Source organism: Furipterus horrens, unplaced genomic scaffold (genome assembly GCF_987537825.1).
Source record: "Furipterus horrens unplaced genomic scaffold, mFurHor1.1.pri manual_scaffold_7, whole genome shotgun sequence".
NCBI lineage: Eukaryota > Metazoa > Chordata > Mammalia > Chiroptera > Furipteridae > Furipterus > Furipterus horrens.
This window is the reverse complement of record NW_028327177.1, coordinates 2,277,151-2,298,389: the sequence shown is the minus strand read 5'-3', so window position 1 is coordinate 2,298,389 and position 21,239 is coordinate 2,277,151. Positions and strand designations below refer to the sequence as shown.

Below are 21,239 nucleotides of genomic sequence, written 5' to 3'. Positions count from 1 at the left end.
CAGATACAGACGCCCGGCGCAGAGGAGCCCCAGGTGGGGTCCACGAGGCGCCGGAGAGAAGGGGGCTCCCGTGGTAGGAGGGGGCCCCGCCGCGGGAGAAACCCCAGCGACGGGCTGCGTGGAACCGTCGGCGCCCCGCACCCAGCCCCACGCCGCGCCGCGCGCTCGGCCGCCTCCCCGGACTCCTCCCGGGCGCAGGGAGACGGCGGCGCGCGCCCAGCCCTTACCTATGGTGGTGATGACCGTGATGGCAAAGTAGAAGGAGCCGGCGAATTTCCACTGGACGCCGGCGCGGTGCGGCTCCGACTGCAGGATCACCAGCTCCAGCTGCCGGTAGTCCTCGCCGCTGATGTTGTACTTGCCCCTGATCCGGGTCTCCTCGGCGCGGAGTTTCTCCTCCTCGCGCATCTCGTGGTCCGACTCCAGGGCGTCGAAGACGGCGGCGCCCACCAGCAGGTAGGTGAAGGTGCAGACGATCAGGGACAGAGTCCGCACGTTCTGCCTCTTCATGGCCGCCAGCAAGAAGCCGGCGCGGGGGGCATGTCCCGCAGGCTCGCAGCCGCGCGCGTCCCACTGCAGCGCCCGGCGGCCGCCGCCTCCTCCTCCGCCGCCGCCGCCGCCTCCAAGTTGTAAGCGGCGGCGGCAGCAGCAGCAGCGGCAGCAGCAGCGGGGAGGCGGGGGGCGGGGAGGCTGGGGGGGCCCCCCTCCTCCGCGGCCGCCACAGCCGCCGCCACCGCGAGGCGGCTGGCGGGGCAGGGGCGGCGCGGGCCCGGGCGAGAAGGCGGACAGGCACAGGAGGCTGCTCGATCGCCGCGGCCAGGCGTCCGGGAGCCCCGACACCCTGCGCCAGACCCGGCTGAGGCAGCCCGCCCCACTGCGCAGGGCCATGCACGGCGGCCGCGCCGGGCACCGCGCTGCCCCCCGCCCCCCGCCCCCCGCTCCCGCCAGAAAAGCTGGAGCAGGAGCGGGAGCGCGGCCCGAGGGCGGCCGCCGGGGCCCGCGCCCCTCGGGGTCCCGCTCCCGGGCGGCGGCGCCCCGCGAGGTGCCCGCAGGTTTTCGCACACCCCGTGGACCCCTTTTACCCCTCCTCGCCCCCCCCTCGAGGGGGAGTGGAAAAGTTTTCGAAGTGGCGCTGTCTCCGGAGTCCCCAGCAAGCAGGGAGGGGGCCGAACAGGTGCAGCGGGCGGGGCAGCCCGGTGCCCGAAGGTCCAAGCGCCCCTGGCCCACCAGAGCGCCCAGGGACGCGGCTGAGTCCCCGGCGGGCGTCGGCCGGTCTACGAAGTTTGCTCCGCTCAGCCCCCGAGGCGCAGGAGCAGGGCGCGGCCTCCGGCTGGCAGAGCCCGCGGCGGAGCGGCCTCGGGGGCGGCCGGGGGACCGCTCGGCGGCGGTCGTCCAGCCCGCTCCTCCGCGGGCGGCGGGCGCGGCGGCGGCGGCGGCGGGAGGGGTCCCGCGGGCCTCTCGGAGCTGCGGGGCGGGCGCGGGCGCATCAGCCGCGCCGGGGTCGGGGCCCTCCGGCGTCCGGGCGTCTGGGGAGGCGGCTGCGGCGCTGGTCTGCCCGGGGCGCTGCGTGCGTGCGCGCCGGAGGGAGCCCGAGTGTGTGTGCGTGTGTATGTGTGTGCGTGTGCGCGCGCGTGGCAGCCCCGCTCCGGCGGGAGGGCCGCGGGGGGCGGGGGCCGGGCTACGCGGAGGCCCGGCCTTCCTCCCTCTCTCCTTCCCTCCCTCCCGCAGCCTCCGGGGCGCGCCACCTCCCTCCTGGTTCCCGGCCAGCTGGCGAGGCAGCCGCGGCAGCTCCGGCAGCAGACCGAGCGCGGCGCAGGGCGCACGCGGAGGGAGCACAGGCGGGGCGGTGGGTGCCGCGAGAGGGGGCGGAGGCGGGCGGGGGACTAGGTGTCTCTGGAGTGAGGGTGGGGGCGGAGCCACCAGCAGGTTTCAGCGGCGGGGGATGGGAGGACTAAGGCGGCTGCTTGGGTCCTTGAAGCCCGGCTTCCTGAGAGCGCACGCAGCCACGCGGGGCGGAGAGTTTGGGGGACCCGGGGGTGGGGGAGGAAAGGGGATTGAGCCCGAGAAGGCAGACAGGCGGCTTAAAGAGAGTGGAGAGATCCGGAGAAGAGTGAGGAGCACAAGCAGAGGAAGCCCTGGACACCCGGGAGCGCGGCCGCGCCCGCGGTTCCCCCCAGAGCCGGCCACCTGGTGCTGGCGGGTGTCCCTGGCCGGGGGCACATACTCAGGGCGTGTGGGGTCCCCAGGGTTGCCTCAGCCCCAGCGCGCATCGCTGGCTGCTCCTGCAGACCTGAGTCGTTCCCCGGAAAAGTGCCAAGGATGGCACGGGCCTCCACCCTTGGGGTCCGGGCCTCAGGGGAGGGCACCGCATCCCCGCCTTTCCTGTTCCCTCCTTGTGGCTTTTCCAAGAAGCACTCCTTGGTTCCCCGAGGCTGGGCACGGGTTGTACCCGGGATGCAACCCTGCCCGCTCCCACGCTCCCAGCACGGCTCGATGGCCCCTCTCCGCCAACCCAGTCTGGGGAGGGAACACGAGGCTCGTGCTGGGGCGCACCTATTTCTTGGATCCAGAGGGGAGACCTCGCTCGACTTTATCCCCTTCCGTTTCAGCCTCCTTTGCCCTCTTCCCACACCTCCCTTCAGGTCATCGATGGGGTTTCCCTCGACCACCGGACCCCTAATCTCTTAGAGTTAGAAATGGGCTGGTTGAAGCCTCAGAGATGGCCGCCCCCACCCCTACTCCCACCCCATTCCCACACACAGTCTTGTTCCCTGGGTCATCAGGCAACCTCTCTCGGACCCAGCCAAGGAAGGGATGGAGACTTGGGGAAAGGGGCGCCCCCCGGCGGCGGGCTAAGAGCCGGGGCAGAGGTGGCCATGCGCCACGCGAAGTAGGCCGGAGTCAAACCCAAACCTTGCGCAGCTCGCGGGCTCCCGGAGGCCCTGAGCCCCCCGAGTGCCCCCTCCGGCGGTGCTTCAGCTCCCCGTCGCAGGGACTCAGGGCCGAGGGACTCGGGGGATCCTATGCCTCACGGAGTCTCCCGGGCATTCCACGCCACTCCAGGGACTCACGGGTGCCTGCACCCCCGCTGCACCGGCCCAGGGGGTCCGCGCTTTGGTCTGGGCCGTGGGGGGTCTCTGCTGGGTCTCGGGCGACCTTGAGCACCCGAGGAGGTCGGGGGCGAGAGCCCCGCCCGACAGGCACTCTCCCCAGAATTCATTTTGGAAACCTAGGCCCCGCGCTCAGCGAACGAGCCTGGCCGGGCGGTGAGTCACCGCGAGCGGGCGAAAAGGATTCCCAGCAGCTGGTAATTAAGTGCGCCGCGGCTAGGCCCACGGCGGAACCCCAGTCGGACCTCCGGAACTCTGCAGCGACGCCACCCCTGAGTCACAGCCGTCGGGCCCCCGCCGTCCGGAAGCAGCTGGCCCGCCAGGGCGCCACCAGGGGGCACTGGACTCCGACCCACGGGCGGCCGCGCGGAGCCAGCCCGCGGAGGGCAGCCCAGGCGGCCGCTGGCAGGTGCGGGGGGTGGGGGGATGGGGCGTTCTCCACCCGCAGAGCCCCGGCTTTGGAGAGGACGAGCCTTTCAGGAAATCGGAGCCGCTCTGTGCGCGTCCGGGCGGGGACCGCAGAGACAAGCTAGTCCGTTTAAACCACAGAAGGGGACACTTCCAGCCGGAAAGAATCACACGCCCAGGGACACGAGGCGGTCCGACCTAGAACCAGCGCCTGCACCTCGTCTGGGCTCTGCCCAGAGCTCCTCCCAGGACCCAGCTGCCTTCCGACCCCAAGTTCACAGCGCCACGCAGAGCCGCAGGCCACGCCCGAACGCTGGTTCTTCCCTCTCTTCTCCCTCGAGAGAAACGAGGCGGGCGGGGGGGGGGGGGGGGTCCCAGGCAGGACCTGGGAGGGGAGGGTGCCCTGGTCTGTTCACCTGCACACACACTCCCCTGCACCCCGCACTCTCCTTCCAGGGCGTTGACCTACAGGTGGATTGGAGCCCCTTGCCAGAGCCCGTCTGGACCTCTCCTTTGTGTCCGAGGCAGGTGCGGGCCGGCCCGGGGGGCTGCCGTGACTGCCCAGAAAGCGTCAGGCTACTGACGGCGCCTCTGGATGGGGGGCGGGGGGGGGCCGCACCTCCCTCTTTGCCCCAGCCCTTCAGGAGGCACCAACTCCGGCTGGATTCAGAGCTCGGGTGGAGCCAACCAGAGCCCAGGATTCCCCCTGGCCACAGGGATTGGCTGGGCGTGGCTCACCTCTCAGCCAATGGGAGCCCTGGGAAAGCATTCCTAAGTGGAGGGAGGCAGGTGATGGGGGCACAGGCCCAGGCGGCCCAGTGGGGGGCCCAGGCGGACGCATTGTCGCTTCTGCTCAGGTCACTGTGAGCTGGTCCTAAGCTGGAGGGAGCTGCTGGTTGGTGGCTGCTCCCTGGCAGCCCGACTGCGCTCCGGGGCCTTCGTTAGCAAAAGCAGGCGAGTGTGATTAGCTAACGAAGGCCACCAGGGCTCTGTGACTCTGGCCTGCCTCCTTGTTTGCCAGGGGCCTCACCCACGCGGAGCGCGAACAGCCCCAGGTCGGAGGGTTGTCGCCCGCTCTCACCCAGAGAGGCCTCGCAGTGCTCCGCGTGCTCCCATGGCCACCCATAGCGGCTTCCACGGCACCCCGCGCCCGTGACCGGACTCTGCTGCTCCTTGAAGGCAGCGAGGTGTGGCTCTAGGCCAGGTCCCCCAGCTCAGGTGTCCCCAAACTCCGGGCCGCAGACTGGTACGGGTCTGGACTCGTTAGGAACCAGACCGCACAGCAGGAAGTGAGCTTGAATGCATGCACTTGAATTATCCCGAAACCATCCCTCCTACCCGCGGTCCAGGGAAAAATTGTTTCCCACGGAACTGGTCCCTGGTGCCAAAGATGTTGGGGACCGCTGCCCCGGCCGATGCGCAGGGGCCAGTTCAGGTCCGTGCGGCCTCCAGCTCCTCACTGGCCCCTGAGGGCCCTGCCCTCATGCTGAAAGCCCCCAGGAGCCCCTACACCTAGCATCCCGCCACACACCCGGCCCCCGGCCTCTGCTCCTGCCTCCCTCCTCCCCACCCCACCCCAGCGGTCCAGTGCTGTCCTTTGCTCTGGTTGCTCCTCGTTTCAGGCCAAGGACGTGTCCCGGTTCCCCGTGCACTCGCACGCCCTCGCTTTATTAGAGGAAATGTGATTAGTGGTCTCAGGCTTCTTCATGGGGCCTGAACCATCTCCACGCATGATCCATAAATAGCTCCATCACGGCCCCCAAGCCCCGGCACTGCCAGGATCAATCGGGCGATCAGAGAGGCTGACAGCTCCCGAGGGGCTGCTGCAGGGGTGTGAACTGCGCCCGGCAGGAGGGTCTCATTAACTGTGGCCTGAGCCGCAGGGTGGGCACCCGAGGGAGGCTGTTCTGAACAAGCCCCACCGCCCAGCGCCTAAAATAACGACTAGGCTTTCACCGAGGGGGGGCCTTGGCGGAACCCAGCCAGCTCTTCTGCTTTCTTAACGTTAATGACGACTTAGTAAATAAGACAAAAATTAAAAACAGATCTTCTGCCTTAAAAATCAAACCCATGGCTGACAGAGACGGCAGCAGCTTCAGCACCTTAGGAAAGCGGCCCGTTTCTTCATCTTGAACTTGGGCGGGAGATGGGGTTCCCTCGGGTGACAACCCCGGGCAGTGTCAGCAGAAGGAGGGGCAAAGCCAGGAGGTTAAGGCAGGTGCGGGACTCCCTCCACAGAAGCAGACTGTCCCTAACGTGTGCCCCTAGCACCCAAACATGGCAGGCTGTCCCCAACGAGGCTCAGTGCCTCCGGGCAGACCGAGCTGCTCTTGGGCTGAGTCGTGAGTACAGGTGGCCAGGGTCCAAACCCCAGGCTGTCATTTCCTCCCAGGGTGACCTTGGCCAGGCAAGGGACCCTCTCTGTGCCTCTTTCCTGGTTGGTTAGGCAAGGGGAAGAGAGCCGGCCCACCGACGGGCCCCTCTCCCCCCGCTGCCCGGGCAGGCCGGGAGATGCTGCTGTGCAGCCAGCTCCCTCCGGCGGGAGCTAACTTTAGCCCGGTCACATGGAGCGTCCCCGGTGCCTGTGCCCAGAGTTTACAGATCCCTGCGGAAGGTGTTTGAATGTTTTTCCCTTTCAGAAGCCCGGCTCTCGCCTCTGCCATCTTCACCTTTGTGTGGCAGAAGGTATTTTTGCAAACACAGCCGAGGCGGCAGCGATCTCGCGGCGTGACACCGCGTCCCTGTGCACATGGCTGCTATTTCAGGGACACGCAGGTGTGCCCTTTGTATCCTAAGGGGCCTGTCAACTCCCAGGGAGAGGAAGAGGGGGCAGGGTGCTTCCAAGGCCTGAAAAGGTCCCTGAGCCCCTGGTCCCCAGGCACTGCCCCCGGGAAGCCTTCCTGGACCCCAGGCGGGGTCTGGGCGAGCCCCCGTGGGCCCCACAGCAGACAGCACTGCCGCTCTGCGGTCACAGGGGGCTTGCACTCCTGAAGGACAAGGCCCGTCCTACCCGCCTCTGTCCCCAGCAAAGAGCAGAGCTCCAGAAACATCCACTGAGTCAAACCCAGGCCCGGAGGCCTGGGAAAGGGCCTGAGAGGCTTTCTCTCCCTCCGAGCGGCTCGCTGCCCCAACATCACCTGCCGGGCTGGGGGTCTCCGAGCCAGTGCTGGGGTCTGTGACACAGGACGGACAGGAGACAGCAGGGCGTGGGCTTGGAGATGTGGGTCAGCTTAGACAAGGGGACCCCAGAGGGCTTCCCAGCAGAGGGTCCCTTGCCTTTCAGCCCCTGGGCCACGGGACGGGTTAGTCCTCAGCTCTCGCGGTGGCTGTGAGCACAGGGCAGGTGCAGTCACCCTGAGGACGCACGCGTGGCACAGACGTCCTGCCCACAGGGCAGAAGGAACCCTGGCACTTGGTCTCCCTCCTCTTTTGACAAAGGAGGAGGCCACGGCCCAGAGGGGTGGCAGAGGCAGGAAGCACGAAGTCACCGTGACAGAACTGGGACACCATCCACCTCCAGAGTTCCGTGAGCTCCGGTCCCCTTAGGGTCTTCTGGGGGTCTGTGCCGCTCAGCAAACCAGCTCCTGCTGCCCGCGCCCTCGAGGGGCAGGAGCAGCAGCCAGCAGAGCGCCAGCCCTGCCTGCCGTGGGGAGCAGGCGTCCGGCTGAGGGGCCCGGGGCTGGCTCCCCGCAGCTGAGCCCGAGACGCGACCGCAGGAAGACGAGATATCCTGGGGCAGAGGGGAGTTCAGAGCGGGCGGAGAGGTATCTGTGGTGCAGCGGTCAGGGACGGTCTCCCCGGGGCGATGGCACTTGAACGGAGACCTGAACGCCACGTTGGGGTCCAGGGAGGGTGTCCAGACAGACGGAGCAGCTGACGCCCTGGGTTCCAAGAAGGGTCCTGGCTGCTTCTGGGAAAGAGCAAGAATGGGAATGTGGCTGGGGGCGGGCCCAGGAGAAGGTGGCCGAGGTGAGGTCAGAGGTCAGGGTTCCGAGGCCTCCAGGGGGGTGAAGGGGACGCAGGGCAGGGGCGGGGGAGTCCTGACCTGTGCATTCCCAGAAATCTGTGCTTCACTGGACGGAGAGGGAGCTGAGTCGCACGTACAGCGCCCCACAAGACGGGCACGGGGCCCCGCAACCAGCCACACGTGGCGCCCAGGGCAGCCCTCTGACCCGGCAGAAGAAAGGCCCCCGAGAAATGGGCAGCCAATTAAACCAATGACGACTCCAACTCTGACGACTGTGAAGGCGCCGGGGCTCACACCACAGGCCACCCGTGGGCCGCCGCTGAGGCCTGTGGGGGAGGGGGTGGCAGGGTGAAGACGCCGAAGCTCTCAGGCCCTAGGACACGGTGTGATCTCTGCAGCTCTAGGAAGGGTCCTCAGGTCCCCAAATCCCTCTCCTACCTCCACCCAATGCCTAAAATGTCTGTAACCGTGACAGATTGGAACACTGACTCTTAAAATCACGTCATCCTTTTCATGGATATATTCTTGATCATAACTTTTTTTTGCATAAAAGCTAACAAGTAGAGGAAAATATAAAGAAACCTAAGGACCACGCCCACTCCATCCTGGGGACGTCAGCCTCGTTCCAGCATGGGGTCCAGCTCTGGGAGACACAGACCGACTGTCAAGGCAAGTGGCTGCTGGAGTGAGAGCCTCCCAGAGTCAAGTTTAAGTGAGTGGGTGGGCGCTGAGCCCCGAACCACATGCTCGGTCCCCACAGTGCAGTCCCAATGGAGACACGGTGTCCCCTCGGAGCCGATGACAACCAAGCTGTCCTAACACAGCTGAGCAGACATCCCTGAATCAAGACAGACTGGAGCTCGGGTGTCTCAGGGCCGGATGATGTGTGGAGCGGTGGCTGGAGAGGACCCCCGGCAAGAGGTGGGCCTGCGCAGTGACCCGACAGGACAGGTGACGGGGCGGCCCCCGCTGATGGGCTGGTGGCAGCATGAAAACCCTGAAGGGGCGCCATGTGCCGCTCTGGCATGGCCTCCGGACCTGAGGCGGGGGCAGCACCAGCACGTGGCCTTGGGAGGGAGGCCCTGGTGTGAGCCCTGCCGCACGCACGGGCTGTCTGGCCTTGGGCCCGTCGCCCCACGCGTGTTCCCTCGCCTGCGCGGTGGGGACGGGGTGTGCGCTCTGCTCCCGGCACAGCTGAGCCGGAGTGAAGGTGAGCTGGTCCCGTCCGTCCCTGTCCCGGGCTTTGACCCTCACCTTCTCATGAGCTGCCGTTGCTTCTGCAGAGGCAGGAGCACCAGTCAGTCCTGCACAGCAGCCCCGGGGGACCCGGCAGCAGGCAGAGCAGGGGCAGCAGCAGGAGTGCGGGAGCGCAGAGAGAGGGTGCGGGGCGGGGGCGCTGACCTAGTGTCTGCTCCATTCCCTGGCCGGGCCCAGACGGTCCCTCCTTGGTGCCCCCGCCTGAGGCCCATCTCCCCCAGATTAGGTCTTAGAGGCTGAGGGCTGGCTCCTTCTTTCTTAAAGCATGGTGTCCACGCAGCCGGTCCCTGGCCCAGGCCCGGAGGCCGCCACGGTCAGGCCGGGGCGCTTGCCCACCGCAGGGCTTGGGTTCTGGCGTCTCCACAGCAACACCGACTGCGTCTCAGCCCCCAGCGAGTCCCACTCCCCTCTCTCTTGTGCGGCCTGCGTGAGGCCACGCTGACCACAGGCCCCCAGCGCGGCCAGGTTCTGGGGGCCGGCACTGACCGCCTCCGGGCTACCTGCCGTTTCTGAGCAGCCGAGTCCTCCCGCCCCGCACGTGGGGCCGGCTCGCCCAGCCTGCGCCGCGGCCTCTCACCCACGTCCTCCCTGGTCTATTTCTTGAGTGTTAAATTGCATGTCAACATCTGCTTCTTGGGGGACCCTAACTAATACAGGAACATTCAGGAATCCATCTGAGCCCCCAAAGAGCCAACACAGAAAACTCACGGCTTCTGAGGGGCCGAGCTGGACAGAAGGAGCAGAGTCTCTCTCACACACACACACACACACACACACACACACACACACACGACCCCTCTGCCCATCACTCTCTGAATCAATCAGCGTAGAATAGACGGGTTATACCGCACGTTATAGGCTGACTGAGCCCCCCCTCTAGTGGGGTGGTATTTGGAGGTGGGCCTTTGGGAGGTGACTGGGTTTCAATGGGGACACAAGGGCGGGGCCCCTGTGGCGGAGGTAGAGTTCCTACGCGAAGAGGAGACCACAGCTCCGTCCCCACCGGGTGAGGTCACGGCAGCGGGAAGACACCCTGCCAGGCCCTGGCGCCTCGGTCTCGGACGCCCAGCCCCAGGCCTGTGGGAAGGAAATGCTGGCCGTTGAGCCCCCCGCTGGGGTCCCCCGTCAGAGCTGCTGTGCGGACGAGGGCAGCGCGCTACCAGGCTTGTTTATGTGAAAGGAATCAGTGGCTGCGCATGACGAAGGCGTATTTCTCACTCCCATGAGTTGACAAGTAGCCCTGCCGACCGAGGCCCCTCGCAGGCTGGGGCTGCCGGATGCTCCCTACCGCCGGCTTCCGTGACCCCTGATGTGGCCCCGAGAGTCTCTGCCCAGAAAGGTCCTACATCTCTCCTGAATACACTTTGTTGATCAAAAGCCGGCTACATAGCCACGCCTGGGGAGTCCAGTCCAACTGCGTGCAGCAGAGACCTTCCCCCAGGAATCCCGCCCCCGGCCAGTGGTCACCGACTGTGAGGCAAAAGGGAGGCGTTGGAGAGTACACTTCCTGAGTCCTTGTCTGTCCCCTGCACCCCTCGTCTGAGGGAACAACTCCAGAGAAGGCTCAAACCCGAGACTGAATGGGATAGAACAGAGCCCACGAAACGAAGACCGGGGAAAGGGGAAAGATGGCGGGCGAGCAGGGGACTTTGACATGTGGGTAAAATTAAGTCAAAATGAATAAGGACAGACCTGCCTTCGACCGCAACCTAAACGCTAAGCAAGATTCCAGAAATAGAAGGTTTGTACTGGAGGGAAAAGTTCTAATGACAGTCTGTTTATAAAAGTCATGGCTCAGCAACCTCCACGGTCCTGAGCAGGGAGAATGGCAAACTTTCTGAGGATCTCATCCTTGAGAAGGAAGAACAAAGAATTCTAGAAATGTCACACTGGACTGAGGAGGAAGAACAAGGGCGAAGATGAAGCACCTTGTGCGAAATGGTGGGTACCCTGCTTCCAACCCGGAGCAGAGAAACCTGTGTCTGGCTGTGGAAACGGGACAGGGGCTGCCGTCACATGATGGAGGGTGTCTGCATGTCCGCTCGGGCACCGAACAAGATTCTACAGGCTGCGGCACTTCCACAAGCCCAGCACTTGCTTCTCACGGCTCTGGAGGCTGTAAGTCCAAGATCAAGGTCTCATTCTGAAGTCACGTCTCCTGGTTGCAGATGTCCGTCACATTGCTGTGGGCTCACATGACCTCTTCTTCTCTGCTGGGGGTGGGGGGAGCTCTAGTGTCTGTTCTTATAAGGACACTAACCCCATCAGATCAGGGCCCCACCATTATGACCTTGTTTAACCTTGATCACTTCCTTAGAGGCCCCTTCTCCAAGTACAGCTGCACTGAGGGCCCAGGCTTCAGCATATGCATTTTGGGGGAGACACAAACAATCAGTCCATACAGAAGAGCATATATAGGGACTTCCAAATTAACAAAGGAAAAGACAGATGGAACTGTCATTTGATTAAACCATCCAAAATGAGGAAGAAACAAGGACGCAAAGCAAATCATCTACAGTAGACTACTGTAGGAACTACATTAAATATATGAGTGAATGTCTTAAATGGATACAACTCTCCTATTGAAAGACAGACACTCTCATATTGCATTCAAAGAAACAAAGTCAATTATAAGCTGTTTATTAGAAATAACCTTGAAACAAAATATTTTAGGTATTTAAAGTAAATGGCTAGGAAAGTATCTGCAAGGATAAAGCAGATATCAATCTCAAAAAAGATCAAGACTACTAATCTGTGACAAATCAGAACATTACACAACGAAGTGATATACTATCATAAGCCTGTATTTTAAAATAAGAAGAGCTACATGGATACACACAAGCAGAGCAACGCCTGTGCGGAAAGAGAGCCTCTGGCAGAACTGAAAGGCCCGCGCGAGGCCGCCGCCCGTCTCTGTCAGAAGCGACGACGCGCTGGACGTCAGGAAGCACATGGAAACTAGGAAGCAGTCCCGTGTGTGGCACAACCATTGATCAGATCCTGGGGCGGACAAATCAGATTGTTTGCAGGGATGTTGGGGACAATTAGGGGGTGTGCACACGGATGGGGTTTCAGGAGACCCCAGAAGAGCAGTGTAATTTCTCGTGGCAGCGATGGTGGCGTGGCTACGGCGGGAAGCACCCTCCTTATCAAAGAGGGAAACTGAGGAGTCTAGGGGTGAGACGCCCTGAGGCTGAAGACTTAATCTTAAACACCTCAGTAAAAACAAACGACAAAAACGAGCGTGGAAAAAGGCCCAGTTACCGAGTCTTGTCAGTGTATATACTGGGTACACTACACCCACCTCTCTGCTTTTCTGTACCTCTGAAATTTTACAATGAAGTAATGATGCCAGAATTACATAAAGCGGCCCATAAATGTGCACGTATGTGATACAGAATTTTATATGTTCTCAGACAGTGACCATTATATATGTCCAAAGGCAGCTGATGAAGATCAGCATACAGTAGGCTGGCAGGAAAATGTCACCCAAGTCAGCACCACAGGAAGGAGGCTTTTCCCAGGCCCTCACGCTCTGGTCACATCCCATACAAGTAGAAATAAAGAACAAAAAGGGAGTCAAACCCCTTTACTTACAAATTTGAAATATTCCTACATAACTCTCGGATCACAGAGAAAAATCAAGGAGACATTGCAGACTGGCTGGAAGATGCAGAGAAATAAGATGCCTCACGTTAGAACATACGGAGCCGAGTTGGCACGCGCAGAAGCACAGCCCGAACTGCCTTCGTTAGAGACAGGGAGACGGCAGACCGCATCGGCTCTCGTCCTTGTCTCAGGAAGTTCGGGAAAGAAGCAACAAAAGAAATCATCTGAATTCTTTAATTCATAAAGAAGTGAAATTGATGAAATATAAAAAATTTTAAAACAGTGGAAAGAATGGAAACGCAAAAGCTTGTTCCTTGAAATGGCTAATAAAATAGGAAAAAAAAAACCCGTGAGTCCAATTACAGAGAATGGAGAGAGGGTAAAATTAGACAACATTAGGATGAAGGAGGTAGACATACCAATATAACTACAGATACAGAGGAGATAAAAATAATTATGAGAGAATATTATATGCAGCTCTATGAAAACCTCAGGGAAACAGACAATTTCCTAGTTACAGTAAATTACCAAAATCAGTCCAAGAAAAAAATGGAAAATCTTAATAGACCAATTATCATAAAAGAGATTAGAAGGTGATTGGAGATCTGTCAGTGAACAGGCGCCAGAATCAGGCTCACAGCTGAGTTTTATCTAATTTCTAAAGAACTAATCATTTCAGTGCTATTTACACTATTTTGGGTCATAGAATAAGATAGAAGAGAAACTCCCTTAGTTATTCTGTGTATTTCAAATAACTCAAATAACAATAATATGAGGGGAACTACAGACCAATGGCATTTACGAATATAAGTAGAGACACCTAAATAAAATACTAGCCAATAGAATCCAGCAACCAGTTTTATAAAATACATTACCCTTCAGACTTATGGCGGGACTGCGAGGTGCGGATGAGGATCCTTGGCCCTAGGGGCGTTCTGTAGGCATGTTGTCCCCCCTCTTCTCTGAGCACCTTCGGGTGTCAGAGTCAGGACAGGTTAGGCAACAATCGGGGGTCTCAAATGAGCAGGACTGGACAGACGGGAGACAGCCGAGGGCGCCTGCCTGTTAGCAAATGCCGAGTCTACATGGAAACCGTACGGGGGTTACGGACAAAGGAGGCTCTAAAGGTAATATTGTTTCAACCTCTTATAACCGTTCCACGGAGCCCACTGCCTTGTGATCGGAAGGGCACGGAGGGAAAGGCTGAGCGTCGGCTTGTCCCCGCTGTGCACCAGGGCCTCCGACGTGGCGCTGAGGGCGGGACAGGGACCATCACCGACCTGCTGCAGCCACTCTGCAGGAGCTGACGTGCGGCCTGGAGAGGTGCGGGGGCTCCCGAGAGCGGCCAAGGGCGCTCCGAGGGCCAGGGCGGGGCGGGGACCTGAGCCCCGCGGAGCCTGGCCACAGAGCCCCAGGGGGCAGGCGCGGAGGCCGGTCTCCCAGGGCCGCGGCGGGCACTGTCCGAGGTGCTGACGGCGCTCTGCCCCAGGGCTCCCGCCCGTCTCCGGGGGAGCTGGCCTGGGAGGCTGCCAGGAACATTCTGTGATTAATCAGCAGGTTTGAAATGGCAAACTAAATTCTAAAGGTGGAAGAGCGGAGGAATTCTTTATTGGTTTGCTGAGTCGGTGCCAAAGCATTTTTTCCTTTTTTTACCAAAAGCCGTGTCTTTGATAATTCGCATCACCGGGGCCTGGACCAAACATCTCGATGTTCGGAAGGAGGCACAGAGCTAAGTCCCCACTGCCCAGCAGATTATGTGGAACGTTACCTAATTCCCCGCCCCGCTCCCTCCTCTCAAGACCCACCCGCCTCCCGCACCCAGGAGTCAGTGCTGAGTTTTGAGTCAACTGCTGACTGCGTTGCCTCGGCTGTATTTTTTTTAACCAACTTGTGCATGTGTCCTTAATAAACACACGGACTTGCTTCTGGGCTCCGTGTCATTAAAGGCATGTTGCAGGTACTCTCTGTCGCCTGCTCTGTTCCATCGACGTTCCGTTTTGATGGGTATCCATGCTGCTGCACACCACTGCATTCTGCTAAACAAATCAGCGGAGTTACCTGGTCCATTCTTTTTTTTAAAGATTTTATTTATTTACTTATTTTTAGAGAGTGGGGAAAAGAGGGAGAAAGAGAGGGAGAGAAACATCAGCATGTGGTTGCCTCTCGCGCGCCCCCAACTGGGGACCTGGCCTGCAACCCAGGCCTGTGCCCTGACTGGGAACTGAAATGGCGACGCTTTGGTTCACAGGCCGGCGCTCAGTCCACTGAGCCACACCAGCCAGGGCTTACGTTCCATTCTTCATACTGCACCCAGACTACGTCCTTCTTTCCTAGTATGCACAATTCTGCCATGAACATCCCGGCATGTGGCTCCACTGCACCCACCGCTGCGTACTCACTGAGATACGGACCGGCAGTGGCGTCGCCGGCTGCGGCGCAGGGCCAGCCCAGCCTTCCTTGGAGGGGCAGGGACTGCGGGTGCTCGGTGTATGCCGTCCCCCCTCCGCCCCAGAGGAACGGGCCCCACTGCGGTCAGGCGGGGCGCGTCGGTCGCTCTTCTCTGTGGATTGTGAGCAACGAACGGTGACTTCGCTCAGTTCCAGGCTGAATAACCTCGTTAGAGGGGCCACGCCCCTCGTTTTTCTCCCAGTTCACGACTTGTCTTTCCACCTTCTGTATGGTATCTTTTGATGAAGAGACGTCCTTAATTTTGGTAAAATTTATCATTTTTATGGCATGTGTTTTCTTTGTGTGCGTCTCGCTTAGGAAATCCGTGTCGGGCCCAAGATCATACAGATATCTGTGATGTCTTCTCAGTTTTACAGCGTGCCTTTCACACTTGGGTCTTAACCTAGACTTTTGTACACGGTGTGTAAGGGGTCCCGTGTCTTTCTTGCCCTGTGGCTCCTCGCCTGTGTTCCCAGCTCTGCCCTCTGGCACGTGGCAACAGCACCTCATACCTCACGCATCCACCTCTGCCTGGGGCCCTTCTGGGTTCTCCATTGGTCCTTTTCCTATTCCAGTGTCTGTTTGCTATCATTGCAATACACCTCGACTTACTCTTCAAGACTATATCCATTACTGTTGGGTCTTTGAATTTCTACATAAAATTTAGAATCACCTTGCCAAGTTTCAGCAGAAGAAATTAAGGTTTTTATTACTGTTGGCCTGAATCTATAAGTCAAGTTAGGGAAAATGTACATCTTTGGGGAAGTCTCCCAACCATTTACTTAGATCTTCTTTAATGTCCTCCAATAAATTTTTATGCCTTGCTCCATACTGGTCTTGCACATGAAAAACTTACTCTGGGGTTATGTATTAGCTTCGTACTGCCACTGTAACAAGGGACTACAAACTTAGCTGCTTTTACAACACAAATGTACTACCTAACAGTTCTGGAAGCCAGACGTCACACACGAGTCTCTCTGGGCAAGAGTCACGGTGTCAGCAGAGCTTTGCTCTCTCTGGGGATCGTAGCATCTGTCTTCTTGCCCTTTCCAGCTTCCGGAGGTGCAGGCATCCCTTGGCTCATGGTAGCCTCCTTCATCCTCAAAGCCAGCAGCATCGGGCTCAGTTCTCACGCTGCCAGCCCTTTGGGTCCCACCAGGGTCATCTGGGACAGTCTCCCTCTTTCTAAAGTCAGGTGGCAGGCCACTTTAATTTTATCTGTACCTGTAATTCCTCGGGCATATTAACAGTCACAGGTTCTGAGAATTAGGATGTGGGCATCTTTGGGATGCCATTATTCTGCCCACCACAGATTCTTTATATCTATTTTTTGTAGTTCTAGAAATGGTAACTTTGATCATTTTATTTTGTAGCCATTTGCGGCTGTGGTATAAAAACGCTGTGGCTTTTTTGGTATTGATTTTGTACCCGACAACTTTTCTAAGCACTGATTAATTCTAAGAAATCTGAAGATTCCTTAGGACTTTCATGTAAGATGACATAATATACAAATAATTAGGTGTGGTTTTCTTTTTCCTCCCTCTCTAGCCTGTGTGCCTTTTTGTCTATCCTCCCTTTGCATTTCTGTGCTGGCATGGACCACTTACACAACGTGGAATAAAACTTCCTGATCTTAGAGCGCTGACAGCATTTTAACCTTAACAAGGAGGTCTGACACGTGTATTTTTAATAATAGGTATCCTTTTATCAGGTTAGGAAAGCTCTTCTTACACCTGGATTTCCAGTTGTGTTTTGGGCAGGGAGGATGTCGACTTTTATCACAGACTCTTCCACATCTGTAAGGATGATCACGATTGTTCCTCTTCAGCTCGGTAACGGGGTGGGTTCGTTACTATCCTTCCCAGTGGGAAAGCAGTCTCGCGTTCCCTTTCACAGCGTGGCCGTGATATGCTCTCTTTTTCACAGATAGTTGAATCTGTTTGCTAACATTTAGATTCTAATTTTTGCAACTACATTTAATGCATGAGTTAGCCTGAAATCTTCTTTTCTTATGCTGTCTTTATAATTTTTGGTATCAAGGTCACATTGGCCTCATAAAAAAACAACTAAATGTTTTCCCTTCTTTCCTACCTTTAGAAATATTCTGTGTCTGATTGGAATTTCTTTCGTTTCTTGAATTATAACTTACTGGTAAAAACCATCTGGGACTAGAATTTTCTTTTCGAAAAGATTTTTAACTACTGACTTGATTTCTTTAATGGCATCAGCATTATTCTGTTTTTCTATTATTACCACCAATTTTAGAGTTTGTGTTATCTAGAAAATTGTATTTTGTTTCCAAGTTTATTGTTATAAAATTCTTCATAATTTCCTCTTATAATACCCTCTCATTATTGTCTGTGGTATCTGATGCCCCTCTTTATTGGTCATGTGGATATCTGTGTCTTTTCTGTGTTATTAATCTAGTCCGAGGTTTCTCAATTTCATCAGCCTTTTCAAAAAACAACCTTTAGCTTTTTGCTGTTGTGGGTTTTTCTTATTTTATTAATCCATGATCTTATCTCCATTATGTCCTTTTATTTTCAGTGACTCTCTTGCCATCTTTTTCAGCCCCTGGGGATGACGCTCAGTTCATTAAATTTCATACTTTCCCCTTTTGAATACAAGCATTTAAGTTTATAAAATATCCCCCTAAACACTGATTCATCTGCATCTCACGAGCTTTGATATATACTTCTGTTATCGCTCACTTTCAATACTTCCTACTTTCCTTTCAAGCTTTCCTCTTCCAGCTCCCGGTTACCCGCAAGTACCCCCTCATTGCCAAACACAGGGGACTGCTATCACTGCCTTGTCGTGACCAACTTCCAGGTCAGGCACACCGGGTTCAGAGAACGTGTCTGTATGGGAACGGTCCTTCAGCTACGCCCGGGGCCACAACGCAAACCTCAGCCTATGCGCTCGATAAAACCTTCAGCAGCCGCTGGGTACCCCACGCAAGTCCACTGGATTACGTTTATTGATTCTCATCTTCTCTATCTTTAATGCTTTTCGCCCTCGGGCTCTTTCAGACTCTGAGAGAAGCCTGTCTGCCATTTCTCCTCGGGCTGCGGTCGGGTTTTGCTTTATGTGTTTGCGGCCATGTTCCTGGTTGCTACACATCTGGAGTCGTGGCAGCGTCCTGGGGAGTCACTGCTCTCGTCATCATGATGCTCCTGTCGTGATTCCTAGAAGTAATTCGCTTTTGGCATGAGACGTTCTTTTCATTAGGGTTTTTTCTGATGCACCTTTTCCTACCATTTTACTTCCACCTTCAACATCCTTACGTTTTAGTGTCTCTTGTAAACACCGTAAGTCTGACTTCGTGGTTGGTGTGTAGTCTTTTCTCTGGACATTTAGTCTTTTAATTTACAGTGAGTACTGGGGTACTTTATTTCTACAACTTACTTAACATCTTTAGGCTGTTGGTTCACTACCCTGTGCCTCATTTTTCTCAACTACAATAAAAGGATATTATTGGGGAGTGGTTTTATTTGTTCTGCCATTTCCACTTATTTCTTTGGTCCATTTTTCTTTCCTTTTCTGGTCTTCATTTGGACGAAATAACTATTTTTCCTTATTTAATTTTTCGGAGCATCTAGTTTAGAAGTTGTGTGTGCAATTTCTCATTTTCTTAATGGTTACCCCCAAAATGGAAATTTCCATAATACAGCAGGAAAGCTTACGTCTCAGTTAATCAATATCTTTATCCTCCTCCCGAGCCTTTCAAATTAAAATTAAAGCCCCTCGGAGCTCACTGACGCCCCTCGTCACCCTAACATCTCCGTGCTGTTCTGCTGTACAACTGAGTCCGCAATGCTTCCCTCTGTAATCCATGACGATGGTTACTCACACCGTGAGCGTCCGTTCAGATTTACCCATGTTACTTGTTGCTCCTCCTTCCCTGCGCCTCCGACTGGCTGGGATCGATTTCCTTCTGCCTGGAGTTGATTCTCTAGAATTCCCTTTACTGACACTTTGGTGGTGGAAGCCCTGTTTTTGTTCCCATAGAAATGTTGCTATTTCACCTACTAAAAAGCATCCGTGTCACTCAGTGCATCCTCAGACATGACCCCCTGACTTCTGGGCTGTGGGATGGCAGAGGAAAAGCCACCTGTCAATCAAACCGCCACTTCTTCGCAGGTAATTTGTCTTGTTCGTCTGGCTCCTTTTAAATCGTCCCTTCCCATCTGGTGTCGAGACTATTCTGCTGGGCCTGTCGTGGGTTTCAAACGTGATGCTACTGGGAGTTGGCGGGGCCTCTGAAATGCGTGGTTTGTGCCTTGATCGTTTCTGAGAAGTGTTCAGTCCCTCTCTCTTTAAATCCTGCCTCCTCTCCGTTCTCCTCGTCTCTCCGCCAGGAACTTGGGTTAGATGTGCAGCTTCTCACCCTGTCCCCGTGGGGCTTTTTTTTGTTTGTTTTTGTTTTTTATGTCTCTTTCGTATTTCCTGGTCTTTCTGGGCTACATTTTTTATAACAGTGTCAGCTCCATCTTCCAGGCCCTCTTTCTCGCTCCGCTGGGCTTAGTCTGCTCCCCAACCTACTCATGAGGTGCTTAATTTCAATTCTGCCCTACAGTTATAGAAGTTCCATTTGATTAGTTTGTGATGTTCTAGATCCTTCTCCATTTTAATCTTCTTTTCATCTTTTGTGACATATTACACACACTTATTTTACAGTCTGTCTGCCAAAGCCCAAGGTGGCGTCTTCTGTTTGCTCTGGCCCTCACACGTGGTGCATTGTTCCCTGGGTGTTTGATGACTTTCTTTTAAAACTCTGAATTATTCATTCTCCTTGTAGAAACCCTCGGGGACTGGGGATGGAAGTGGCTTCCTGCAGAAAGGGCGTGCTTACTTCTGTAAGACGTCTGGTATGCGGTGGTGGGGCGGGGCTTCATGTCTAGGAGCACGTTCACCTGGAGGCCTGACTCCAGGGCTGGGAGGCATTGGCGAGTGTGACAGGGGCTGCAGGCTCACGGGAGGGCCAGCCTGGGTCGGAACCAAAGCGCTGAAACAAGACAGTTTCATTTCCACTCTGAGTAGGGGAGGGGGTCATTCCAGGTCACCCTTTACTCAAGGTATAATCCTTTGGGCTCTCAAATTAATGGGGTGCAGTCCCCTCTAAGCTCCCCCACAAGGTGGGCCCTGGGGTTGGCCCCCACCTCTCTCCAGTCCTGTAAGAACGGGAGCCATGCCCCCGCTTCAGCAAGTGCGAGCTGGCCGCGGGGTGCCTGTCGCCTCTGGATTTTGCCCCCAAGGGCCGGGCGGAGTGTTTCTGACTCCCGTGCACGCACAACATGTTTTTAATATAATTACCATCGTCTTTAGTGCGTTTCAGTAGGAGGCTTAGTCTGCGCCGTCCTTCATGTTGACACTTCCTCTGGATCTCTGGTGTTCCTCTCAATCTCTAAGGGTTCAGAGGCCCAGGAGCCTGGCGACCCCAAGCACGTCACCTCTTCTCTGCCTGCGGGGACCCAGCTGGCCTGGAGACGTCGCAAGGACAGTGGCTTCTGGGCTGGTGGGCGCAGGGGCTCCGTCTGACGCCCGTGTCTTTTGAAACCACCTCCAAGCCCGGCCTTGCTTGAACACAAAGCTCAGAACGACCTCGGAGCTCACTCGCTCCTTAGGCAGTCCCCGCCATCAGGGCCGCCGTGCAGAAGGGCCTGCCTCACGCCATTCCACGGCCCCCGGTGCATTAACCCACGCAGGTCTACGGCAAACAGCGATGCGCGTGGTAAGCTTCCCAGGGAGGGCAGAGTGCCAGGCACGCGGCCGGGAGGACGGCGAGGCCCGAGGAGGGGAGGGGAGGAGCCAGGTACCCACGGACCTGCTGTCATGTGTGGGATCACTGAGGAGATCGAACCAAACTGCTGACGTAAAAGCGCCCTTGAGATAAGCATTTTTATCTCCATCTCCTCTGACGGACAGAACGAGGCTCCGACACGTGACTGGTCTGGGGTCACAGAGCTGGCAGGCGGCTGGGCTGGGGCTCCGCTCTGCAGACACCTTTCCGGATCCTTGCTCTGCTGCGTGGGTTTCAGATGACAGAGCGTGACGGCTGGGTGACTGCGGGGCCACTGCAGGACTGTCCTGCCCAAAGGGAATGACTGTTAGGGGGGCCAAGCCGCCCGGCCCAGCTGGGGAAGTGACAAGGACACCGTCTATTTCTGGCTTCGCCTCCACTGGCCCCTGGCGGGGGTGGGGGGCAGGACGCACCAGCGGGAGGACTGCGGAGCCCAGGGCTGGCAGCACGGGATCCTGGACGCAGCCGGCCGTGAGGAGCAGGTGTTGGAAGTGACCCTGGCCCCGAACGAGGCGCCGGAGGTGTGCAGGGGGGCGCCCACAGGCACCAGGGGACCAGCAACCCAGGGTGCTGCCCGCTGCATCCGTGCCAGGCATGGAGCCCGGCTGGGGGGCAGCGGCCGAGGCAGAGGGCCCAG

At 57.5% G+C, this 21,239-nt stretch overlaps 1 protein-coding gene across 1 annotated transcript in view; it reads right to left on the bottom strand.

Annotated features, from left to right (window-relative positions):
* The window catches only part of KCNK9 (potassium two pore domain channel subfamily K member 9), a 58,808-nt gene extending 57,920 nt beyond the window's left edge, over positions 1-888 (bottom strand). The window contains exon 1 of the mRNA XM_090282724.1: positions 228-888. Within this exon, the coding sequence (XP_090138850.1) occupies positions 228-888 (661 nt within the window). The remainder of the gene's footprint in view (positions 1-227) is intronic.
* Positions 889-21,239: the final 20,351 nt, after the last annotated feature.